Source organism: Bos indicus x Bos taurus, chromosome 21 (assembly GCF_003369695.1).
Source record: "Bos indicus x Bos taurus breed Angus x Brahman F1 hybrid chromosome 21, Bos_hybrid_MaternalHap_v2.0, whole genome shotgun sequence".
Taxonomy (NCBI): Eukaryota; Metazoa; Chordata; class Mammalia; order Artiodactyla; family Bovidae; genus Bos; species Bos indicus x Bos taurus.
In genome coordinates, this window is record NC_040096.1 from 19,895,212 (window position 1) to 19,911,600 (window position 16,389).

A 16,389-nucleotide genomic window follows, 5' to 3' on the forward strand; every position below is an offset into this window, starting at 1 on the left:
CATAAAAGCAACTATGCATTGACCTCCACAGTCTGGGTGCAGGAATCCCATATTATACTATTTTACGGAATCAAATTGGGCCCAAACCTAGGCTCTCACTTCCCAGGAGCATGGCAATGCCTCGGTGCTTTAGTAAAAGAATTGCCCAGGGTGGGCTTACCTGAGGGGCTCACTGTCCAAGGCTGGTGGTTCATGAAGGTGGCTGCTCCATCCCTCCTGTTGCAGGGGGTTAAGGGTCATTTGTCTGCCTCAGGGCCACTGGGACCCTGGGATCCCCCCAGTCATCTCCACTCTGTCCCCCCGCCCCACTCCAGTCCTGGGAGCATCCTCAGGGTGGTCCCCTCCCACGGGTCCTGCAGGGGACTCCTCTTTCAGCTCCTGCCCTTGAAAGGGGGTGATCATCCGTCCATCCCCACCCCCTCTCTGGGATGCCCTGAAAGTCTCCACATGAGCATCAGACATAGCATCCTTGTTCATTTCCAATCCCTTCTTCCCAGCCTGGAAGCTGCTAACCAGTCTCCCAGGCCAGGAGAATCCTGCTCAGGTAGGACCACTCTTAGACCTTTCCAGACTCCCACCTGAATGGTAGCTTTGGAGCTTAAGAGCCAAAAAGAAGTGTAAACGAAATTGTTAGTCACTCAGTCGTGTCCAATTCTTTGTGACACCATGGACTGTAGCTCGCCAGGCTCCTCTGTCCATGGAATTCTCCAGGCAAGAATACTGGAGTGGGTTGCCATTCCCTTCTCCAGGGGATCAAACCCAGGGTTTGAACTCGGGTCTCTTGCATTGCAGGCAGATTTTTTTTTACTGTCTGAACCACTAGGGAAGCCCTAAGAGCCAAACATGTTAATTTATCCTGTAGTTTCTTCAAGACACTCCTCCTTGGGGTCATACTGGGTTGAAGTCTCCCTTCCCAATGAGAAAGAGTCACATGTGAAGGCAAAATTGTGGGGGGGTGGGGGGGGGAGGGGATTCACAATAGCCCCTACTTCCCACGTCATCTCGTCCCCACAGCCTTGCTCTCACCCCATGGCTCCTCCCTGTTCACCCCTGAGGCTGCCCTCCTCCAGGTGGGGCTGTGTCCCCTCAGATGGCAGCTCCTTCTAGTGATGCTGCAGGGAGGACAGGCTGGGACACATGTGTCTTCAGATGCTGTGGAAGGAGGCCGTGGCCCTGAAGGTGTGTCCTGGGTCCCAAAGCCCCAAGTTTTGGTCCTGGGCTCCCGCCCCTGGGCCCTGCTGTTGTGTGGGCTGTAGAGCCAAGGGTTCAAATTCACAGCTTTAGCATTTTTATCTGGGTTCCCACTCTGCACTTTTTTACCTTAAACAAGGCACTTGACTGGACTTTCTCATCTGTAAAACGGGATCAGCAGGACAATCCACAATCCCTTTTCTGAAAACCTTTGGTTCAGACATGCTCCGGAATTTAGAAGTTTTCAGCCTCCAACAGCTGAAATGGTGTATCTGCTCCCCGTGACATGACACCCTACTGGGGTCTGAAAACACCTTATAATCAAATACTTTATTGTTTCTGCAAAAGAACTTCAGAAATTCACACTAAGTGAAATAAATATAGACTGCAAATAGTCTCATGTCTCTTTTAGTAAAATTTTCTACCCCAAAATATTTTTAAAACATTATCTTTTTTTTCAGATCCTTGAAGCAGTGGGATTGCAGATAAGGGCCACCCTCCCCTGTGTCTTTGTGGATAATGGCACACAGCACAAAGAGATTAAAACATGTTCATGGTTTGAGGCCAGGCCCAACCCAGCTGTGAGATGAGACAAGTCTCGTGACAAGGCCAAGGCTGATGGGTGGGGAGAATCCTTCTGGAGCGTCTGTGCTGTTACCCGAGCGTCTGGGCCATTGGTTCCAACTCCACAGATCCTGAGCCTCAGCCATCACAGGGCCCTGAGCCTTTCCCTGGCATCTGATTTAATCTGCCTCGGAACCTGGATCTTTCTCCAGTGGACTCCAAGTGAAGATCACTGCCATACCAGTGACTGTGACCTGAACAACCATCAGGACCTCCACGTGGTGTACCAGACATGGACACTGATAGAGCCCGGTTATGCGTCTACCGCCTGCTGCAGCTGTTCTCCACGTGCACGGCTTTCTCACTGGTGGCCAGCTTGGGCACTGGAATGGGGGCTGTAAGTCACTGGTCCATGTTCATCTGGTGCTTCTGCTTTGTCATCACCCTCATCACCTTCATAGTCCAATTAGGCGAGTACCAGCCCAGTCTCCCCTTTTCTGGGAAGAGCTTTCTCTTCACCTATGCCTGCCTCGCCACTGTTTTCTGCCTCTCAGCCTCCATCATGTACGCCATCACCTACATCCAGTTCTTGCCTCATGGCCCCTTCCGGGACCAGGCCACTGCCGCCACTGCATTCTCCAGCATCGCGTGTGTGCTTTACGCCTTGGAAGCAGCCTTTCTGTGGCTACTATTCCTGGGTGAGACCACTTTCTATTTTGCTACCATTCATGGCCTGTTCAAGCTGCTGGAGACATTGGTGGCCTGCATCATCTTCGCCTTCATCAGCAACACCTACCTGCACCAGCACCAGCCGGCACTGGTGTGGTGTGTGGCCGTGTACTCCATCTGCTTCACACTGGGGGCAGTGGCCATGCTGCTGAAGCTGGTCAAATTCGAGAACAGACTACACACCTTCTTCCCTCGTTTCCTGTTGGGGCAGACCATGCTCTCTGTCCTCCTTTATGCCAGTGCCCTGGTCCTCTGGCCACTCTACCAGTTCAATCAGGAGTTCGGCGGGCAGCCCCAGCGGTCCAGTGATGTGAGCTGCAGTGATGAGCTTGCCTCCACACTATGCATCTGGGACCAAAAACTGACTGTGGCCATCTTGACAGCCATCAACCTGCTGATTTATGTGGCTGACATGGCATACTGGATCCACTTCATTTTTATCAGGTACTGAGCTCCGCCCAGGGCCTCTGGATTCCATCTTCTTACCAAGTTCTGTAATCCTCCGACATCCTCTTCCTGGCTCCCCTCTCTCCCTCCTCACATCCTTCCCCATTCATCTTTCCTGTTTCCTTCCCTCCTTCTCATCTGTCTCCTTCCTGCTTAGTGTGGTTCCCCACACCCTGTTTTGCCTCTTTCTCTTGCTTCTCTCATCTCTTCTACATTTTCTGCTTTTTATCCCTTTTCTGATCATCCTTGGTTTTCTTATCTCCTGTGTCCTGACCACCTCTCCCCATTTTCCTTCTTCTGATCCATCAGGACATGAGACTCCTTCCTTCTCTGCCCACCGCCCCTCCCACCTCCTAAGGTGCTGACTCCACAGCACACAGCCCTCTGTGCAGCTGTTTACACCCTTGGCCTCTGGAGGGGCCTCGTTGCCAAAGCGTGTCTGTTCCCCTTGCGATGCCATAGTTGGTATGTGTGTGGGGGGTGGGATAAGTAGCTAGTCATTGGGCCCACTTTCTCCCAGTAGGGGAGAGTGTACAGTGTGCCTCTCATCTATTTAAAGAATAAATCTCTGGAGGTCAATAACTCCCAGCGAGTGGGAGTCTAAAGCAGAGACCCTGAATTCCTGGGCCCACCTGGTGCTCAGCCCCACTTAAGATTGTCTCCAGAATTTTTGTAGGCTTACTAAAACACACTGCCAAGAACAACAGAGTCCAACATTTTTGGCATCAGGGATCAGTCTTTTGGAACAACAATTTTCCATTTCTCCCTGGGGTAGGGCGGGGGGATGGTTCAGGTCATGCCCGTTGCTCACTTCCTGCTGCGCAGTCAGGTTCCTAATAGGTCACAGACCAGTACCCGTCCGTGGCCCAAAAATTGGGGATTCCTGGCCGAGATAGCATCTTAGAGGAAGTTGAGGTGACTTCCATGCCAACTGCTGTCAGGGGAATTTAAAAAGGAGCTACTGAAGAAGCCAGCGTCTTGAAGACACCTGTCTGCAGTGTTGATGAGGGGCAGTGATGTGGGCCTCCTGCCTCAGTTATCAAAACACCAGGTCCTGCCTCTGCAGGGAGAAGAGTGTGGCCCTGCAGCCTTAAAGGGATGTTAGCCTGGGTGTTCTCATTTTCTTTTCTTTTTTTTTCTAGTCAGGAGGTCAAAAATTACTGGGGGACCCTATTCTTAAAGGGGAATTTTCTAATTTTCTTGGGCAGGTGGATGGGGGTGGTGGGATTGCTGCTTTCATAGTCAAGGGAGATGCGTTAGTTGAGCATAAGGGGACACACACATGCTTCTTGTGACAATTGCTTTCTTCTGCTTCTTCCTGTTTCTCTGGGACTCAGACATAATATAATCTCTACAAATATATATAATTTTCAAAAAATTCCTTGGACCTTCTGGTTCCCATCAGTCCCCGCTATCAATCATAGAGAATAACCTTGTTCCTTGCCTATGTTCATAAAGCCCTTATAATTTCAATATTAAAAAGCTTCCCAGGTGGTTCCCAGGTGGTGCAGCAATAAAGAATTTGCCTGCCAATGCAGGAGATGCAGGAGATGCAGGTTCGATCCCTTTGTTGGGAAGATCCCCTGGAGGAGGAAATGGCAACCCACTCCAGTATTTTTGCCTGGGAAATCCCATGCACAGAGGAGCCTGGCAGGCTATAGTCCATGGAGCCACAAAGAGTTGGGCACAACAGTGACTGAGCATACACATAAAGACAAAAGAAAATAAACACCCCCCCCCATGCCCTCCTCTCCTCCTCACCTTCGCAAAACCAAAATTCACACACTGTAATTTTCCCAAATTTGCCTAGAGCTCAGAAGTGTCCTAGCCAATTTCCATCCTCAGGCAAACCTAAGTTTCTGGGACTCTCTGCCCATATCTGGACCAGACACTGGGGGTGTGGCCTAGGGGGTGGGCCCACAAGAGGTTGGGCCCCACCCCAGTGCCAACATCCTTTCCCCCTAACTCTTAAAGGGGCCATGACAGCACCTGGATGCTTCTCTTTAAAATGTGCGCCCGTGTTCACGCTCAGTGTGTGTGTTTGTGTGTGTGTGTGTGCTCGCCTGCATTGAGACCGGCAGCCCTTTACAGTAACTGGTGGCTTGGATGGCATCACAAGCCTTCTTCCTCTCTTGCTCTCAACTGCAGAGCCTCAGAGCCCAGCATCTAGTGTCAAGCCAGGCAAGCAGAGCTGGGGGGGAGGGCAGGGGAAGAATCCCCACTGCTGCAACTCAGTCCTGTGCTGGGATGAAGCCTGTGATCTTCATCCAGTGGCAGGTTGAGTGGAGGGGAAGGGCTCCCAGGACAGGGTTCCCATAGCAGGAAAATCTTAAGAAACGATGAAGTAAAATTTGTATTTTTAGGCTAGGATAAGAAAAATATAAACATAAAAATTTTTCTCTGCCCATTTGGGTTCCTCCCTCCCTGGTGGTCTAGTGGCTAGGATTCGGTGCTTTCGCCACCGCAGCCAGGGTTCGACTCCCAGTCAGGGAAAACTTTCTTTCTAGGGACTTCCCTTGTGGCTCAGCTGGTAAAGAATCTGCCTGCAGTGTAGGAGACCTGGGTTTGACCCCTGGGTTGGTAAGATCCCCTGGAGAACGGAATGGCTACTCACTCCAGTATTCTGGGAGAATTCCATGGACTGTGTAGTCCATGGGGTCACAAAGAGTCCGACATGACTGAGTGACTTTCACTTTGCACTGCACTCCCCTCTAATGTGCATTGTGCATCTGTATTAACCAGCCCACCCCAATGACAGAAATACATGCTCAGCCACAAAGATCACTTTATTCCTCTGGTCCCAGCCATGTAACTAGAAGATAACACTGCTTACTTATTACATGATTAATGTCCCTAGCTATTTTCTGCCTATTTTACAAGAGTTTTGTTTCTTGCATTAACAAATGTGTTATCAACCTTGTGGTTAAAAAATAATGGTGCATAAACCGCTTAAAACAAGTGACCTAATGCATAGTTCTATAAGATCCTTGACTGTAATAGTGTGACAATAGATATGGGAAGAAACAGAAAGTGGAAGCCATTTTCTGGAACCTGATAGACTAGAAAGATAGGTGGTCCAAATGCTTTTGTTCACTATTAAGAGAACTAGAGTAATAGCACTTGAGTGGTTTATCAAAGAAATCCTTCAATGACCTGGGAATGAACATTCTTAGCACCCTGGGACAGACTGGTCCAAATTGTCTCCCAAACTTTTGTTGAAATTAAGACAGAAATGGAGGGGACTGTAATAAAGAATATTGCCCACAACCCATCACGAAGCCATTAGCCACTGTGGTCACTGACATGCAATCCACCCTAAAAAGAATTCAAAGCCAAAATCAGAATGAAGCATTTTGTGCTCTGGGAAAACTGGGAGAACCAGCCCTCAGACAGATATTTCAAGAGGAATTTTCACTAACACGTTTTTGCATCTTCCCGTATTCAGTTCAGTTCAGTTCAGTCACTCAGTCGTGTCCGACTCTTTGCGACCCCATGGACTGCAGCACGCCAGGCCTCCCTGTCCATCACCAACTCCCAGAGTTTACTCAAACTCATGTCCATTGAGTCGGTGATGCCATCCAACCATCTCATCCCATGTTTAGAAAAGCACTAAACCCATTAAGCAAGATGGCTGTTGTCCTGGAAGAGCAGTAACCTGTAACAAGGTGTGTGCTTGGTGGCGTGTCTCCCTCTCTCTGAGCCACATCCCTACTGCTCCCCCCGTACTCTTCTCAACAGTTCTCAGAGCTTCCTGAGAGACTGTTTCAGCAGCTTTACTCCTCAGGCTACTTTGAATAAAATTTTCCTTTTCTTTCTAACTTGACTATTGATTAATTTTTTCACTGACAAAAGCAAATATGCATTGACCTCCACAAGTCTGGGTGGAAGAATCTCATATTCTATTTTCCTGAATAATATAAAACACAACCCTGGGAGCTCGCTTCCCAGAAGATGGCGATGCCTCTGTGCTTTAGTACAGAAATTGCCCAGGGTTGGCTCACCTGAGGGGCTCACTGTCCAAACCTCCTGGTTCATGAGGGCGGCTGCCCCATCCCTCCTGCTGGGAGGTGAAGGGTCATTTCTCACAATTCCAAGACAAGGTCCAGTCCCCTCACTGTGGATCTCAAAAGAGAGTGTAAAGGTCCTCTGCTTAGTCCAACCCTCTCGTCATAGAGGAGGAGCAGCTGGACCCCAGGGAGGGGCAGGACGTGTCCAGAGTCACCCTGCGTGTGGCAGAGTCAGATCAGGACCAGGCGTCCTGTCCCCAGGCCGGCTGTCTGTCCATGGCTCCATGCTGCTTGTGACAAGCGTAGCAGCAGCATCCTCCAGGCTGGGATTCTGCCCCGTCCACCCTCGTTCTGCACAAACCTGCTCCGTCCCCCCAAGGAGGGCACTCACTGCTGCTGAGTCAGTTTCCTCATCTGCTAGATGGGGGAGGGGTGCCAGAGACCCCTGGTCCCTCCCAGCCCCCTTCTTCCCGGGGCCTCTGGATTTGCCAGTCCTGGAGACTCAGATGTGGAGATGGAAGCCGGCTCCCTCTCCTCTGTCCACCCTCTCTGCTTGTTTCCTCTTGGCTGCTGGGTCCTGTTTATTGGTCACATCCTCCCTGATTACACAGACCCTCCTTCCCAATGACCTCTGTTTGGTGGGGACCATGTTTCTCTCTCATAACATGAGTTTCCTCAGTTACTTCCAGGGGTCCAACTCTCCAGTGATTCTTGTCAAAAACACAAACTACTTCCAGGTGGCCCCACATTCTGAGGTCTCCCAGACTCCCTTGTTCCGGCACATTCTTGACTATTCACTTCTTCAGAGTCCAAATCAGCAGCCCAAGTGGTCTTGTCCTGTTTGGGGAGCTTTGTTCCTTTAGGGAATGCAAAGTCCTTTCTGCAGGGTGTACAAAGGGGCTGACCATAAGCAGGGGAAGATGAAACAGAAGCCCAGAGTGAAGAGAGAGGCAGACCCAGAGTACACCATGGTTCCACAGTCTCATGTGGGTCTGATTCCCAAGGAGAAAGCCTGGAGGAGGAGCTGAGAGATGCTCTCACAGGCCTGTCTCCAAAGGCAGAGGGAAGGGAGGCACTTTGGATCCAGGGATCTGGGGAAGGGGAGCTGTGGTCCCCAAGTCCACCTGCTGTGACCAGGACTCCCCCAGTGCCGGGAGCCGGCATATTGCATATTGAGTGCATATTGCATATTGAGTGCAGCACTTTCCACAGCATCATCTTTCAGGATCTGGAATAGCTCAACTGGAATTCTATCACTGCTGGGAGCCAGTGTGAGGAACTCTGCCCATGACAAAGGTCATGAGGAAGGAGGCTCGGCATACGCAAAGGTGGGATTGAGCTTCAGGAGTCCCCCTGGAAATTCTGGAGCATTTACACCCAAAACCAGAGTCTGCCTACTTTCTGCTTTGTGCTTTCACCTACACTTCTGACTTTATGGGGGGCTGTCCCCCACTACCTCTCTGAAAAAAGAGTTAGCTTACAGCTCCAGTTAATAATTCCTGGGTGTGACAGTGTTTAACCTACAAACTCCTTTGGAAATCCTCTAGCCTGCCTGAATAGGTTTTTCCAGCCACATGTGATTGTTCAGAGCCTCCCAACTGTGAGAGGCAGGAGATGTTCTAAACTGTCTAAACACAGATTCTTTTGAGTAGTTAAAAGATTGATTAGAAATTGTATTGGTGAAGGGATTTTCACTTGTTAGGCCAATGTTTGCTGCTAAGTTTCCATATCCCTTACCTGCTGTGTCCCTGGCAGTGTATTGGTTAATATAATTGGTGTAAATAGTAGCTTTAATGTTTGTAACCTGGGACCCTTGAGTTAATTCTTTTTCTTGTTATAGCCCACCACACCTTTGCTCTGTAGGAATGCAACTTTATCTAATGCTTTTGAAGGGTGGCTCCTGACCAATCACCTTTAGAGAAAAATAAGTTTTCTGAAGAAAAGGTCTTAAAATGTTAACAGGCCTCCGGGCCAGAAGATGATGCAAATCACCTAAGCTTTTGCATATGATAAGTTTGCAAGAAGAAAGCCTGGCTTGCTGCAAGACTCTACCCCTTCCCCCATTATCCTCTATGCATAACTTAAGGTATAAAAACTACTTTGGAAACTAAAGTGCGGGCCTTGTTCACCGAAACTTGGTCTCACCATGTCGTTCTTTCTTTTACCTTCTGGCTGAATTATTCAGCCTCTTTTCTCCACTGAATTTCCTCACTGAGCTATCCTTATTTCAGCCTCTTTTCTCCACTGAATTTCCTCACTGAGCTATCCTCATTCTATTACTCTTTATATCCTTAATTAACGTTTAATTAAGCAATTGTTTCCTGATCCTCGCCTATGCCGTCTCTCCTTCGAATACCCTGGATCAGCCGGGGCTGGACCCCGGCACCCCAGACCTTTAGTACACACAGTTGATGGAGAAGACTCCTGGTGCCCAAGCCTCAGGCCCTTCCCTTGCTCCCTGCTTGGCCTGGGCTCCCTGTCTCCAGGGGCAGTGGCCAGAGGCTCCCTGTTCAGCCGGCCAGAGCTTCCCCCAGGCAGGGTGACTCCAGCTGGCGCACCCCCCTTCCACCCCCCACCCCACGACATCTGCCAGACTGTGTCCTGAGCTGCATCCAGAACAGAGCCCAGGGCACAGATGTTTCCATTCCATGGCTCTGGACCAGCTTCTTGGAAAAATCACAGAGCTGACCTTCCTCAATCCTCCGATGAGTAGAAAGAAGTGGGCCATTCCCTCGGCTCTCAGAGACCTGGCTATCTGCCTTGGGGGCCAGTGCAGATGGCCAATCCAAGTGGCCCTTGTCTGTATGTCTGGCTCCTGTCTAAAAGTTCCTGTAGGGAGCCCAGTGAGCTGAGGAGAATCCAGTGAGGGTCCAGTCAGCACCTCTCTAAGTCTCCCCACTCTCTGGCATTTTTTGGCTGGCTTGTCAACAGGAAGTCTGGACAAGTTGAGGGCATTGCAGCCAGACCAAGACCCACAGGAGGCAGGAGATGATTCTTCGACCCAAGAGAAGGGGGTCAGCATTCAGTAAATCTCAGCATTTCCAGAGGTTCTATTACCTGCTGAGTTTTGCAGGGAGACAGACGTTTATTCAAATCCAGGCTCTGTCAGGGAGTAAGTGTATGACCTTGAGTAAAATGATCTAATGTACTCTCTGAGCCTCAGTTTCATCATCTGTTAAATGGGGATGACAATAATAATATCCCTGAAGATAAAATGAAATAGGGGTAATAAGTCACGTTGTCAGACTTGCTGCTGAAGGCTATTGTCTCCATTTTCTGGATGAGCAAACTAAGGTTTGGAGTGACACTGACTGGGCACAGGACTACTGTATGCCCGGCTGAGCTCTGGTCTCAGTTCAGGGCTAGGGGATGTGTAGACATGTCAGGGGAAAGGCCCTGAGATGACCAAGAGGAACTGGAAGACGATCTCAGTGCCTGGAGGGAGGGAGGCGATAAGGCAGGAAAAGTAGAAAGGAGTCTGGACTCTCAGGGCTTTGGAAGTGACATTTTAGAGTCCGTGTTCCATCCTAAGGGAACAAAGAGAAGCCTTCAAAATATCTTAGTTTGACTTTATTTCAAATTCATCTTTGAGGGAAAGGATGGAAATAGAGGAACCAACTAAAGCAGGTGAGGGGATGGATGGATCTGGACCAGGTGGCTGTAGAGATGAAGAAAAGTAGGTGGATTCGAAGTGTTTTGTGAAGAGCATTCAGGAAGGCAGTGCCATTGACTGAGATGGGGAAGATGAGGAAGAGCCCAAATTCTGTGGTTCTTATCCTGATGCCCCAGGCAAAGGGAGCCTGGAGCCTTCAGCCTCCGTCCCCCCAGTCTCTGGAAGGAGGGGGAATTCTAGTGCAGGAGCAGCGGTGGGGGGACTGCGGGGTCGGGGGAGAGGAGGAGAGCCTCAGAGCCCCCACAGCTTGAGGAAGAAAGGAGATTTGAAGTAGTCTCTCTCTTTAAGACCTAACAGGATACTCAGTTTGCCCAGAGTGTGTTCCCTACAGGGCCGGGGCAGTGGGAGGGTGGGGGGTCTGAGGTGGGGGGTGGGGAGTAGATTTTCACTGAGACAGTTCCCTGCAGGAGGTCTGAGTGCAGTAGGACAGCCCTGCGTGCTTGTCTGCTCAGTCATTTCCAACTCTTTGCAACCCCGTGGACTGTAACCCAGCTGTGGACTGTAGTCTTTCCATGGGATTTCCCAGGCAAGAATAATGGAGTGGGTTGCCATTCCCTTCTTCAGGGGATATTCCTGACCCAAGGATCAAACCCAGGTCTCCTGCATTGGCAGGTAATTCTTTACCAGCTGGGCCACTGGGGAATTCCTACTAGGATATCCTTTTGGACAGCCATTGCTTAATTTTATGCTCCATTTTCCATCTTGCACCTACTAAACTGGAAAAATGCCATTCCTCCATATCAAGCTCTTCCACAAAAAATGGTTCATTAGTATTTTTTTCAACCCACCATCCCGGTGATGATTGTGTTCACAGCGGAGGAGCGGCACCTTGTCCCAGACAGAGCCCAGCACTCATCTCTCAGTATTTCGCTTCTTGAGACATGAGCAGCCAAGCCTGCATTTGATAACACAGCCACAAGGTAAGGGGCCTCCAGAAGCTAAAAGAGGCAAAGAGGGACCCTCCCCTGGGCATCAGAGGCAGCACTGCCCTGCTGACACCTTGATTTCAGAGTTATGATGCCCAGAACTGTGAGAGAATATATTTCTGTTGTTTTAAGCCACCAGGCTTGTCATAATTTGCTGCAGTGGCCCTAGGAAGCCAAGATGAAATTTTAGAAATAAAAAGTGTACTCTATGTCGTATTTTAAATAAATTTTCCAGGAAAGCATCCTGACCTCCTGCTCCAGAGCATGATGGTCACATGCATCCAGGACCCCCTGTGTCCCCCAGTGTCTAAGACTCACAGGGGAGGGTCCACTGATCTAGAGAAGGACAGTCAGTCCAAACACTCCCAGGAGCCAGGAGGGAAGTAAATAAATAAAGGGGATGGAGAGGACCAGCTGCACCTGTCTGGGGTGGTGGAAAAGCAAGATTCTGTGTGATGATATAGTCTTGCATTTATAAAACAGGAAAAAAAGATACAGATACTCACTATAAGCATATGTACATGTATGTACACACACGTCTACATATGACATCAGAGCATGTGAAATTTGTTGAAGGCTGTACATGCAGTTGAGGACACGGATGCTCCCTGGAGAGAGGGGTGGACACTCCTGTGAGGAAGTGGAAGCCTGGCCATACCAAGGAGGAGAAACGGGGCACATGTGAGACACTCATAGTCCTGCTTTATGCCAATTATACTTGAGAATAAGAAAATACAGAAAATTACACAAAGATGAAAATGGAAAATAACATATAGCATGTAGCAGCTGCTCAGCTCCATTCACTGGCCCCCCATCTTGAGGACACACAGCCCAGTGACACCAGATCTCCTGAGGCTTCAAAAGGAGCTGGGAATCTGGATTTTCATGTGAAATTAAAACACTGCAGCCACCAACACTTAGGGAAGAAATAATACTGATTCTACACCATCTCTTCCTGAAAACACTGTGACGAAACACAAAACACATCCCTGGACCACCTGTAGTACAAACAGGTTTGCAGCCCCTGATCTGCAACAAATCAAGCTTGCGTGTGCTGATGTCCAGAGTGGGGCCAGGGTGTTCTGGGTCCTCTGTGAGGGGGAGGGGGACAGGTAGCGGGCATAGATTGAGTGTGCCATGTTCCAGGCCCTCTGATGGGTCCTTCACGTGCTTTTGTTCATTCATTGACACAAAGCTGGGATTAATTCCATTGCAAAGATAGGGAGACTGAGACTGATGAGTAACTTCCCCAGTATCTTCCACCTCTAAAGTATCTCCTCCAGGCCCCACCTCTCCCTGTAACTGAGTGTCCCTCTCACTTCCTTCTCCTTCCTTTGTCCAGGCCATGACCTTTCTGGCTCACTGCCTTCCAGTCCACACGCCTGGCTGCTGGGCAGGCAGGACTCAGCCACATTTAGGCTGTGTTCTGATGAGGGCACCATGTCCACACTCACAGATTACAGTGGAGGACGGGCTGCTGGGGAAAGTGAAAGTGAAGTCGCTCAGTCGTGTCCGACTCTGCCACCCCATGGACTGTAGCCCACCAGGTTCCTCCGTCCATGGGATTTTCCAGGCAAGAATACTGGAGTGGGTTGCCAGTTCCTTCTCCAGGAGATCTTCCCAACCCAGGGATTGAACCCAGGTCTCCCACATTGTAGGCAGATGCTTTACTGGAGGAAGACTGGGGAGACTCAAACAAACTTCCTACTTTTCAAGTAGGGGAAACTAAGGCCCGGAGAGGTCACAGGCCTTACCCAGGGTCACCCAGCTGGAATCCCCACACCTCTCCTTCTGCAACCCTCCCTTTGTAGCATTAAAAGGATCCAAAGATCTCTTGTAGTTCTAGGCAGAATTGTAGATGGGTTCTTGGAATTAGGTGGGGATCAAATTGGGGGATAGGCATCATGACACCGCCTGCCTCCCTCACCCCAGTATCCCTCCCCACCCCTGGCATGCCCACTGGGAGGCCAGCAGGCTTCAGGGCTCCACTGGCTATTGGGCCTCAAGGAGCTTTGTGAGTCCAGGAAGGTTCTCAGGTTTGCTCTATGTTTCTCTTTCCAGCCTCAGCTTGTCCCAGGGTTTATTATCGCAAAAGTGACAAGGCCCCTGATCGCAGGAAGCTGGATGCGGCACTGGCCCTTCCACCCTGGTGGCTTCTCAGCAAAAAGTCCCTTGGAAACAGGGCAGCGGTCCCTGAGGAGGGGGCGGGCTGGGAGGGGCCTCACTCCCCCAACACTGGACCCTGGAGGAGCCCCTGTGTGAGCAGGACTGCAGCCCTGGCTGGCGGACTGTCTTGGGCAGGTGACCTGGGCAATTCCATGGTCCCCAGGGTCCCTGCCACTCTGGCCACGTGTCCCTGTCACAGCCCTGAAACCCCTTCAGGCCCCTGTTCTCCTGTCTCAGTTCCAGTCCAGGCCCCTCCTCCATGGCGAAGGTTGGCTCCATGCCTGCGTCTCTTCTGGGTCAGAAGACCCCTAATGGGCTGCCTCGGGGCCACTGGGGCCCTGGGCTCCCCCCAGTCATCTCCACTCTGCGCCCCCCTGCCCCCTGCCCCCACCCAAGTCCCAGGAGCATCCTCAGGGTTGTCTCCTCCCAGGGGTCCATCAGGGGCCTCCTCTTTCATCTCCTGCCCTTTAAAGGGGGTGATCATCCGTCCATCCCCATCCCCTCCCTGGATACCCTGAAAGGCCCCCATCAGCATCAAACACAGCATCCTTGTTCATTTCTAATCCCTTTTTCCCAGCTTGGAAGCTGCTAACCAGTCTCCCAGGCCAGGAGAATCCTCACAGGTAGGACTACTCCTAAATCTTTCCAGACTCCCATCTGGATGGCAGCTTTGGAGCTTCAGAGCCAAACATTATGTTAATTTATTCTGTGTTTCCTCCATGATGCCCCACCTTGGAGTCATGCTGGGTTGAAGTCTCCCCTCCCCAGTGGGCAAGAGTCACATGTGATGGCAAAATTGAGAGAGGGGATTCAGAACAGTCCCTACTTCCCACATCATCTTGTCCCCATGGTCTTGCTCTCACCCCATGGCTCCTCCCTGTTCACTTCTGAAGCTTCCCTCCTCCAGGTGAGGCTGTGTCCCCTCAGATGGCAGCTCCTTCAAGTGATGGCTGTAGGGAGGATAGGTCCAGGGCACGTGTGTCTCCAAGTTGCTGTGGAAGGAGGCCATGGCCCCGAAGGTGTGTCGGGTCTCAAAGCCCCGAGCTTTGGTCCTGGGCTCCCACCCACGGCCCTGATGACATGTGGGTTGTAGAGCAAAGTGCTCAAACCATGGCTTTGGTGTTTTTATCTGGGTTCTCACTCCTAACCTTTGACCTTGGGGAAGGTACCTGAGTCTCTCGGCTAACTCTCATCAATACATGGGAGTAGCAGTAGAATCCACAGTCCTTTATCTTTATCTTTGGGCTCAGGTATGCTCTAGAGCTCATAATTTTTCAGCTTCAGACAGATGACCAGATAGTTCTCTATAGAACATAGCATCACCCCAGAGTCTGAAAGCACCTTCTAATGAAACACATTAGTGTTTCAGCAACTGCAGTTTGGAACATTAACAGTAAATGATGTAAATAATGACCATAAATTGTCTCATGTACATTTTGATCAAATTTGCTTACCAAATAATTTTTTTTTAATCTTTTTCAATTTGGAGAGACTTGAAATTTTCAGATTGTATATAAGGACCATTTTACCTTGGGCCCCCATAGATAATGGCACGCAGCACAAGAGGTCCAAAACGTTAATGGTTTGAGGTCAGACCTAACCCAGTAGAAGGTTTGGGATAACACAGGTCTCCTGACAATGTCAAGGGTGATGGGTGGGGAATGTAATTCTGGAGCGGTTGTTCTGGTATCCCAGGTATCTGAGCCACTGGTTCTAACTCCACAGATCCTGGGCCTCAGCCATCACAGGACTCTGAGCCTTTTCCAGGAATTTGATTTAATTCACCTCCAGAGCCGGATCTTTCTCTGATGGGTCCTCAGGGAAGACCACTGCCGTGTTGGTGACTGTGACCAGCTTGACCATCACAACACCATGTTCTTCAGGGTGACATCTCGAGACAAGGTGCCTTGGACGTCATGTGCTGCCTCCTCCGCCTGCCGCAGCTCTTCTGCACCTGCATGGTCTTCTCCCTCGTGGTCAACATGGGCATCCTGAGGGGGGCCGTAGGTAACTGGTTCATGTCCATCTGGCGCTTCTGTTTTGCCATGATCCTCATCATCTCCACTGTAGAGCTGTGTAAGCTCCAGTCCCCCTTTCCTTTCTTCTGGTACAACTTACCATCATCTACACCTGCTATGTTGCCCTCCTCTGCCTCTTGGCCTTCATCATCTGTGCCACCACTCATGTCCCTTTCCTGCCTTATGGCCCTTACCAGGACCGAGCCATCGTGGCCACTGCATTCTCCTGTGTTGCTTCTGTATTTTATGCCATGGAAGTGGCCTGCTCATGGCAGTATTATGAGCTCAGTGAGATCCCCTGCTATGTGCACACCATGCCAGGCCTGCTGAAAGTGCTGGAGACCTTCGTGGCCTGTCTCATCTTTACGTTCTTTAGCCATACCTCCCTGTACCTGCACCAGCTGGCCCTGGAGTGGTGTGTCGCCGTGTACTCCATCTGCTTCTTCCCAGCAGCCCTGACCATCCTGGGGAACCTGGTTGGATGGGAATACAGGCTGCCTGTGACTGTCCCCATTTTCCAGTTTTTGCTGACCCTGCTCTCTGTCCTCCTCTATGTCAGCACTCTGGTCCTCTGGCTGCTCTACCAGTTCAATGAGAAGTTTGGCGGGCAGCCCCAGCAATCCAATTATATGGACTGTATCGATGGGCTCATCTATTACATTTGCACC

At 50.4% G+C, this 16,389-nt stretch overlaps 1 protein-coding gene across 1 annotated transcript; it reads left to right on the plus strand.

Annotated features, from left to right (window-relative positions):
- Positions 1 to 1,662: 1,662 nt before the first annotated feature.
- On the plus strand, positions 1,663 to 15,514 carry LOC113879851 (myeloid-associated differentiation marker-like). The gene is made up of 2 exons (XM_027521676.1): positions 1,663 to 2,928; positions 15,429 to 15,514. The coding sequence occupies exons 1-2, from the start codon at positions 2,048 to 2,050 to the stop codon at positions 15,457 to 15,459; spliced, it is 912 nt and encodes a 303-aa protein (XP_027377477.1). The 5' UTR covers positions 1,663 to 2,047; the 3' UTR covers positions 15,460 to 15,514.
- The last annotated feature ends 875 nt before the right edge of the window (positions 15,515 to 16,389 follow it).

Coding starts and splice junctions, on each gene's coding strand:
- LOC113879851 (XM_027521676.1), top strand. CDS start 2,048: ATGGACACTGATAGAGCCCGGTTATGCGTCTACCGCCTGCTGCAGCTG. Junction 2,929..15,428: donor ATCCACTTCATTTTTATCAG/GTACTGAGCTCC, acceptor CTAACTCCACAG/ATCCTGGGCCTCAGCCATCA.